General features: G+C 56.2%; 2 protein-coding genes across 2 annotated transcripts; one reads left to right on the top strand and one right to left on the bottom strand.

Annotated features, from left to right (window-relative positions):
• Nucleotides 1-200: 200 nt before the first annotated feature.
• Nucleotides 201-3,735, bottom strand: FOXI2 (forkhead box I2). Its single transcript, XM_003904410.4, has 2 exons — nucleotides 3,225-3,735; nucleotides 201-2,493 (listed from the first exon to the last, which is right to left on the bottom strand). Exons 1-2 carry the CDS (start codon nucleotides 3,733-3,735, stop codon nucleotides 2,048-2,050), a joined length of 957 nt encoding a protein of 318 aa, XP_003904459.2. The 3' UTR covers nucleotides 201-2,047.
• A 230-nt stretch (nucleotides 3,736-3,965) lies between these two features.
• Nucleotides 3,966-7,194, top strand: LOC101004233. Its single transcript, XM_009215623.3, has one exon. It carries the CDS (start codon nucleotides 4,303-4,305, stop codon nucleotides 4,789-4,791), a length of 489 nt encoding a protein of 162 aa, XP_009213887.1. The 5' UTR covers nucleotides 3,966-4,302; the 3' UTR covers nucleotides 4,792-7,194.
• The last annotated feature ends 1,017 nt before the right edge of the window (nucleotides 7,195-8,211 follow it).

Below are 8,211 nucleotides of genomic sequence, written 5' to 3' on the forward strand. Positions count from 1 at the left end.
CCATGTTTACATCCATACGTGTCAGCCAGTTTTCTTGAAGCTCCACTGATTGTCCAGCTGTCCACTGTATTTTCTGATTGTTGTCAAATTTAATTAGAAAATGTTCTTTCCAATTTTTCTGCAAGTTCAGTCTCTGAAATGGGGATGTTGGTGACAGCAGTGGAATTCTTATACAAAATAGCATACACATGCAAGCTACATATATTGATCTTTATTTTTAGCATTTTATTCTATTAAAATAAGTTCAAGATATAATTTTTAAAATGTATAAGCTAAGGAATTTCTTTTCCTTTCCTGGCCTTCTTTAACTGTATTACATATGGGGAGTGTCCCCCCAAGAGAGATTGTGGGTTGGTTGTGAGTTTGGTTAGCCAACATCATCAGCTTCGACACAACTGGCGCTCTGCTCACCTGCCTGTGGGGGGCAGCAGCATAGATGCCACACGGAGTTAAGAGCCACTGCTGATGAAACACATGACCAGGCACCAGGTTTATCCCAACTCCTGGCTCCTTCTCTCCATGTTCCCCTGCCTCCCTCCTTCTCCCTCCCTCTCTGTCTTACACACACACACACACACACACACACACACGCACACACCCCTCACTCTTCAGCAGGGCCATGATGAGTCAGCTCTAGGGACAGACAGGTGCGCTGCTCTCATTTCCAGCACTGGTGGCAGCAGCAGTGAGGGGAGCTGCGGGCAGCTTAGGAACACCTGTGTCTTAGGAATACCTGTGTCTTAGGAATACGTGTGTCTTAGGAACACCTGTGTGACTGGGGCTTAGGGTTGCTAAACCAGCTGTCCTACTCCAAACTAACAGTATCCTCTCTCCACTCTCTTCCTGGGAAGGTCCCCTCCCAACCTCCCCCAAAATACAGGGAAGATGGGTGCCCCCCATCAACAACAAGATGGGTACCCCCCCCCCCCACCAACGTGCCCATCTCCAGGGAGTCCCAGATGCCACAACGACTCAGGGCATCTGACTGGGGCACTTAGGACTTCTGAGGAGTACAGAGGCCAAAATTCCTCTTCCCAGTGACTGGGGGCTCCTTGTGCTTCACAAAGATACCATGTCTAAGAACGAACCGGGTGGGGCAGGGTTCAATTTACACAAGCTGCTGTTCAGGAGCTCTGAACACAGGCGCAGCTTTGGCCCATACTGTGGGTTTGGAGGGGAAAGAGACCAAAACAGGTGTGCCCTTTCATGAGCCTGTGTGAGTGTGAGTGTGGATGGGGTGGCACAAACCTGGACCCTCGGGGAACTCCTGGGTGCTGGGCATCACTCCTGTGGTCAGTGATGACGGGGCCCTGGGGAGTTGCCTTGTCCTACAGGGGGGTCATCAAGGACCTGAGCTGAGTGACAGGGGAGGGAGCTGGTATCCCAAGGGCGTTTTCTGCCCAGGCAGCCCTTCTCCCTCCCACCACCGGCAGTTTCAGCCCTTAGCAAGACCTTCCTTACACAGGACCCAATCCCAAAAGTCTCAGATCCCCTCACTGCAGGCTCCAGGCCCACCTGGACCCCACCACTGTGGCTGCTCCTGAGCTCTGTCCTCCAGCCCCGGCAGCAGCCTCCCTGAAGCAGGAGGGAAGGCCCTGAGCCAGGTGACCCAAGCTGGGTGGAGGTGGAAAGGGCCCCCACCCCCGGGCCGCTCTGGCAGCCCACCTTCCTCCCACCCGCTCTGAGGCTCTTTGGAGTCAGCCAGCCTGCTTGGGAAACGCTGGAGCTGAGCGCCAACCGCCCCGCCCCTTCAAGGCAAATCCCTGGAGAGCACAGGTTCTGGAGGCCCAGGAGGGATCGACTTAGAGGCAGAGCAGGGAAGCTCTGAAGGTCGCCTGGCTGAGGGGTGCACAGCAGACGGCCACCCACTCCGAGGCCCAAGAGCTGCTCAGCCCAGCTCCCTGCTGGCCAAGCCGCCCCCGGCTCTGCGCGTCCTCCCAGGGCACCCAGGCCTTCGGCGCCAACACGTGGGGCTGTCACCAGGGGAAACCGGAGGCCTGAGCTCAGCACCTTTGGACACCGCACCCGGCTAGCCTCCAGCATCCTTTCAAACTTCGGTCCCTTCCCGGCTGTAGAGGAGGTGACTGACGCGGAAGCCAGTGGCCGCGGTCTGGTGGCCAGGGGCGAAGCCAGGCGAGGGGCTAAGGGTCTGAGAAGCGTGGACGGCGACCGTCGGCGGCGGCCTCCCGAAAGAAAACTCGCCCGCCAGGCCCCCGGGGAAGGTGCCAAGGCCGCCCGCCAGTGCGTTCATAGCGGAGGCGAAACCGGAGAAGCAGGTGGCGGCCTCGGGTGCGGATGGAGAGGGCGAAGCCTGCAGGTCCCGGCAAGCCGCGCCCGGGGGCTCCAGCGCTGGCGCCTCGGCCCCTCCCTCGCTCCTGGCTCCCGAGGGCGAGACCGCGCTGGCTTCAGCTCTCCTCTTCCTCTTCCTTCGGAAGTTCCCGTTGTCAAACATCTTCTCGCAGTTGGGGTCCAGGGTCCAGTAATTGCCTTTACCTGCATTAGAAGAAACAGCCCAGTTCAGAAAGTTCGAGCTTTGACGGACCCGTGGTGTCAGCGAGCGAGGAGGTCAGCTTCAGAAAGATCCCCCGCTGGCCCCTGCAGAGGGTCTGAGCCCTCGCCCCCATCCCACCCTTGACGGACACTGTGTATCCAATGGGCCTCCACAGCCGGACTGGGAAGAAAGTGGCAATCCAGAAAGGAGGAGGAAGGGAGCCTTGGGAAAGGCCCGAGACCCGCTAAGGTGAAGGAAGGCCTGCGGGATGCGAACCGTGGGATTCCAGCCGCTCTGCCAAGGACATCGCAGACCACACCGGGCCCCCAGGGAGGCTCCAGAGCTTTCCAAATGGGCATCCTATTTGTTTTGCCTATCCTTGGGGTAGGCGCTGTCTTCCCCACTTTACCGGGTAGGGCACTGAGGCCCAGGTAAGTTGAGTCACTCCCAAGGTCACCCAGCGTGCTGGCTCTCCCGCTTCTTCCTCCGAAGGAGCGCACAGAGATTGAGAGCCCCGGGACCGCCGCACTGTAAACGCGGGCCTGTGGGCACTGCCGCTGTCTGAGAACTTGTTCATGGCTAAGCACATCTCCCCCTTCTCTCTCTCCCCCGGGTATCCCCAACGCGCAGGGAGGAATTAGGTTGTCCGAGGTCGCTGCCACCCGCCGAGTGCGCGCAGCACGGCGGAAAGACCGGGAGTCCTAGACGGAGCGAGCCGGCGCGCCGCTCTTACCTGGGTCGTCCTCGTCGCGGGGCACCTTCTTGAAGCAGTCGTTGAGCGACAGGTTGTGGCGGATGGAGTTCTGCCAGCCCGCCTTGCTGCGCTTGTAGAAAGGGAAGTTGCCAGCCACGTACTGGTAGATCTGGCTGAGAGTCAGCCTCCGCAGGGGCGCGCTCTGGATGGCCATGGCGATGAGCGCCGAGTAGGAATAGGGCGGCCGCACCAGCCTCAGCAGCTCCTGCTGGCCGGAGAGGCTCAGCCAGGAGAGGTCGGCGCCCGCCAGGCCACCCGGGGCGCCAAGGAGCGGGCCGGGAGCCCCGTAGCCGGGGGCCGCGTAGGGCGGCACGGGCCCGGGACCTGAAGCGCAGGACTTGGATCTGAGCGCTGGCGCATTCACCCACAGGCGCGGGCCCCCGCCCACTGCGCCCAGATCACTATGCTCATAGGCCGGGGGGTGCGCGGTGGCCCGGGCCTGGCCGGGCGGGGCCGAGGAGGGGCCCGGGTCTTTGCAGTAGGTGGCCATGTCCAGCCGCGCCCGGGTCTGGGCCAGCGGTGCCGCACCGAGGCTCATGGGCGACCCATCCAGCTTGGCCACCAGCAGCCCCGGGGTGCGACCAGCCCGGCCCAGCCCTCCGCCCTTTAAACACCGTCGGGGCCAGAGCCCAAGGAGAGTGACGGTGGCGAGCCCCTCCCCTGGCAGCCCTGGAGGAGCGAAATTCTTGTCCTCGCCCCGGTGTCAGTTTTCTGCCCCGCCCAGGCCTGACACGTCCCCGACCGGACGCCCCTCTGATTCCCTCTTCCTCCTTTGTGCGATCCGTCCCGAGTCCACAGTCGCTCGCAGTCTTGGTTGCAGGGACCCTAAGTCCGTAGCCTCGTCTGATTTCATGGGCCCTGCAGCCCCGACTTTCCTAGACGGTACCACGACTCCTCAAGGCCCCCAGGGCTCTGGCTTGGGAGCCCCGTCCAATGCGCAGCCCCTTTTCTCGCCTGGGGACTTCCTCCCCCAACGAAACTCGCCTCGCCGGGGCCCCTGGGTTACCCGGGACTCGGGGCTAGGGTAGAGGGCAACTGCACTGCTCAAGAGATCGCAATGAAGTCCGTAGATCTCCAGGCTAGAGCCGCAGAGGGAGGTGGCACGGTGGAGAACGAGGGGCTGGGCGTGGACAGTAGCCCTGGGGTCGTCCGGAGTCCTCGCGCCCTCAACGCGCGAAGGCAGTGGACTGACATCTGCGCCGAAGTCGCGCGTACCCCAGGGAGGGTCGGGACCCTGGAAATCTCGGGCGCCGCAGCCGTCCAGGGCAGTCATCGCTTTTCCCAAGCCTGGGAGTCCGGGGCCCCGCAAGGTTTCTCCGCGCTGTGGTCTCTGGAGCGCAGTGCGGAGGGAGTCAAGCTCTCTGCCGGCTGTCGGGGGACAAGCCGAAAACAGGGACGTCTCTGCAATGCGTCCGACGCCAGCCGTCCTGTCCTGCTGCCTCCGGGGGATGCTGCTGCCCGGGTTCTCCCGTCCCCCCACGCTGCCCGGCTCTCGGCCTCCCCTGCTCCCCGCGCTGTAGGGTGGCGGAGGATGGACCCAGGTTGACGCGCCGCGCTGGGCTGGGTACCTGGGAAGAGCGCCCGCCTCCCGGACTCGGAGTCGGGCACCTGTGAGAAAGAGGAGAAAATTGAGGCCTGGTGCTCAAGGCTCAGAGATGAGGAGACCTCCCCATCCCTCCAAATTCCTGCCCGTGGTGTTGGGGCTGACCTCCTGGAAGCTGGCCTCTCCCTGGGTATTCCCCAGCGTTACGCGGGGCTGTGGATCTAATTTCAATTCATTTGAAAAACAAAAGGACCAACCCTTCCTGACTTTTGGCGGTGGAGGAGGCTTTTAGGTTGGGGCCAGCGGTTTGATCGATCCAGGAAAGAGTTTGGGTTTGGGGGTTAAAGGGCCCAGGTTGAGTCAGCGACTTACTGGTGGTGCAGCCCCTAGGCCTCCCAGATCGTAGTTCCAAATTTTATGTAAAACAACTAATTTATGGAGCCATTTAACAAATGGCGGAAAGAAGTGAAAGACCCTCTGTTGGGACGTTGGCCTCTCCCCTTAGAAGTGAAGCCACTTCGGAAGTGGTGGGTGAACTGAAGGCAGTTCCCAAGCAGTGAAGAGAAAAGAAATACCCCGAAATGGTTCTTTGAGGTCGGCTCTTCGGCTGGACTCTGCCCTCTTTTTCCTTCCCCCTTTCCTAAAGATTTCTAATTTTTCGCAAAGGAATGCTAGTAGTGGGAGTCCCAGGTGCCTTTTACGAAGCCGCCCTCCCCCTCATCCCCATCACACGACCTTGGTGGAATAACACAATGATTTGATAGGAAGAACTAATGTTATCTGCAGTTAACTGCACTACTGTGAGAATAAAATCAGAGAAGTTGAATTTTAAAGAATAGCTTAGGTCATCTTTTGCAATGTAAAGGAATTTTAAAAAAGGATGTCAGTTCCTTCCAAATTCTCTTGAATTTTAATAGCCTTTCTTTCTGTAAATACTATAACTCTGTAACACTCGTGAGTTTCAGGACCTCTAAGAAAATCAAATGAAACTTCCTGTAATTTCCCTCAATTATACTTTACAGAAATCATTAAAATTTGTGCCATGGATATATATGTCCATATCTTTTTCACCCTTCTTTGCTCTCTCAGCCTAATTTCCATCTTCCATCTCCACTGTAATAGTTTCCTTATCTTTCAACAGACTGGACTCATAAAATGAATTTCAGTAGAGGGACTGCAGTCATTTTGGAGGAAAATGTGTTAACCCTTAAATGGTCTTGCATGGAACTTTGATGAGAATTTTCCAAGAGAAAAAAAAATCTCGGGAAAGAAATAACAAGGAAAAAGACTGTGCCCTGCCTGAGAGTCCTGCTGGGGTTCTCTAGACAGAACAGCCCTCCACACCCGCCTCAAGCCTCTGATCCATTTCTTTCTCCTTTATTTTCAAAAGTGATCCCTGCTGCTTACATGGAGGATAAGTCTCCCCAGCATTCCACCTTTCAAACTGCCAAGCCCACCTGCAGCTGCACCTACACCTGTTGCTGGGGGCACCTCTTCTCCTTCTCCATCATCAGGCCAGTCTCTCCTGGGCAGGACTGGGACTCAGGTGCACACCTGGGATGCAGCACTTAGGGGGCACTTGCTGGCAGGGCCTGGAAGAGACATTGTGCCCTTAGTTCTGTTCTTACACTTTTCTCAGGTGCCTCACTCTGTGATCTCCTCCTCTCTCTTCTCCTTCCCATCAGCATTTGCAGATCTCAGTTCTCTCCATGGCAACAAATCCCTTCAACCCACATCCCTTTTGAGGTGTCTCCAGGTCTTCAGAAGCCTGGTCTCCGGTGGCTGCTGCCCCAACCTCCTCTCTCAAGAGTGCACTCTTCACTCAGTGCAGACAGCCGTCCGCTCCCATGACTCAACTGAAACTGTTCAGGCACAGCCTCCGGTGGCCTCGGTCACCCTAAATCCAATGATGGTTTTTTACTCCTCATTTTGCTTGACTCGCAGCAGCTCTTGACACCTGCCAGAATCAACACCTCTTTCTCTGCCTGCTTTTCAGCACTGTGCATCTGGTTGGCCTCCCCTTCTCTGGCTTCTTCTCAGGCTCCGGGCTGGCTTCCGTTGCTCTGAGGCTGGGGTTCTGCAGGGCTCTGTTCTGGGCCCTCTTCTTCACTCCTGTGGCTTGAATTTCTGGCCTCTGACTCAGGGTTTGTCAGCCTCAGCACTATTGACATTTGGCAGCAAAACCTTTGCTGTCCTGTGTGTTGTGGGATTTTTTACTCCTGCTTTCTACCTGCTCAATGTGGATAATGCCTCCACTATTATGGCAACCAAAAATGTCTTCAGACATGGCCAAGTGTCCTCTGTGGAGCCAAATCACTCCATTGGAGAACCCCTGCGTTAACCAGTGATCCCCCATTTTTATCATTCATTTGGTTGTCTTCCTTTCAAACTCAACATGAAGAGGAATAATTCATTATCTTCCACTCCAAAACCTGTTTATCCATAGTATCTTTTTGGATGGCAACTTCACTTACTCAGTTGTTTGAGGCAAAACCTGGGAGTCCACCTTGACTCTCCCTCCCCTCCCTCCCACAACTAATCAGCCAGCAAGAAGTCTTTATGCTGTGTCTAAATCATTTCTCACTCATCCAAAGCCCATTCCTCTGTCTTTCAGGATGATTGCCACAGCTTTTAGTAGATCCCCCTTGCTGTCTGTCTTGTCCCTCCCAATATGTTATCCACACTATGGCCAGACTGACCTTTCTAAAACCATGGAGGGAAGGATTCCAAAGATGACTCCCAAGATTCCCAGATTACTCACCAAACACTAACCTAGGTACTGCTGTGAGGGGATTTTGCAGATGTAAAGTCCCAAGTCAGTTGACCTTAAGATATAGAAGTTATTCCAGTGGGCCTGACCCAGCCAGGTGAACCCTTTAAAAGCAGAGTTTACTTTGGCTGCCAGTAGCAGCAGAAGTCGGAGAATTCTTTTTTTTTTTTTTTTTTTTTGAGACAGAGTCTTGCTCCATTGCCCAGGCTGGAGTGCAGTGACACAATCTCAGCTCACTGCAACCTCTGCCTCCCGGGTTCATACGATTCTCCTGCCTCGGCCTCCCAAATATCTGGGATTACAGGCGTTTGCCACCATGCCTGGCTAACTTTTGTATTTTTAAGTAGAAACGGGGTTTCACCATGTTGACCAGTCTGGTCTTGAACTCCTGACCACAGGTGATCATCCCACCTTGGTCTCCCAAAGTGCTGGGATTACAGGCGTGAGTCACCGCACCTGGCCAGAAGTCAGAGAAGGATCTGATGCACTGTTGCTGGCTTAAATATGGAGGCCACAGGAGGAATGTGGGCAGCCTCCAGGAGCTGAGAGCGGTCCCAGCTAACAGCCAGAGAGGAAACAGGGACTTCAGTCCCACAGCCAAAAGGAAATGAATTCTGTCAATCACAAGAATAACCTTGGAAGGAGACCCCAAG

The sequence above is a fragment of the Papio anubis genome, chromosome 11 (genome assembly GCF_008728515.1).
Source record: "Papio anubis isolate 15944 chromosome 11, Panubis1.0, whole genome shotgun sequence".
Taxonomy (NCBI): Eukaryota; Metazoa; Chordata; class Mammalia; order Primates; family Cercopithecidae; genus Papio; species Papio anubis.

What these genes read in the sequence shown, in the direction of transcription:
- LOC101004233 (XM_009215623.3), top strand. Translation starts at nt 4,303, where the DNA reads ATGAAGTCCGTAGATCTCCAGGCTAGAGCCGCAGAGGGAGGTGGCACG.
- FOXI2 (XM_003904410.4), bottom strand. Translation starts at nt 3,735, where the DNA reads ATGGCCACCTACTGCAAAGACCCGGGCCCCTCCTCGGCCCCGCCCGGC. An exon ending in CCGCGACGAGGACGACCCAG is followed by an intron (nt 2,494 to 3,224) that starts GTAAGAGCGGCG and finishes CTTCTAATGCAG; the next exon opens with GTAAAGGCAATTACTGGACC.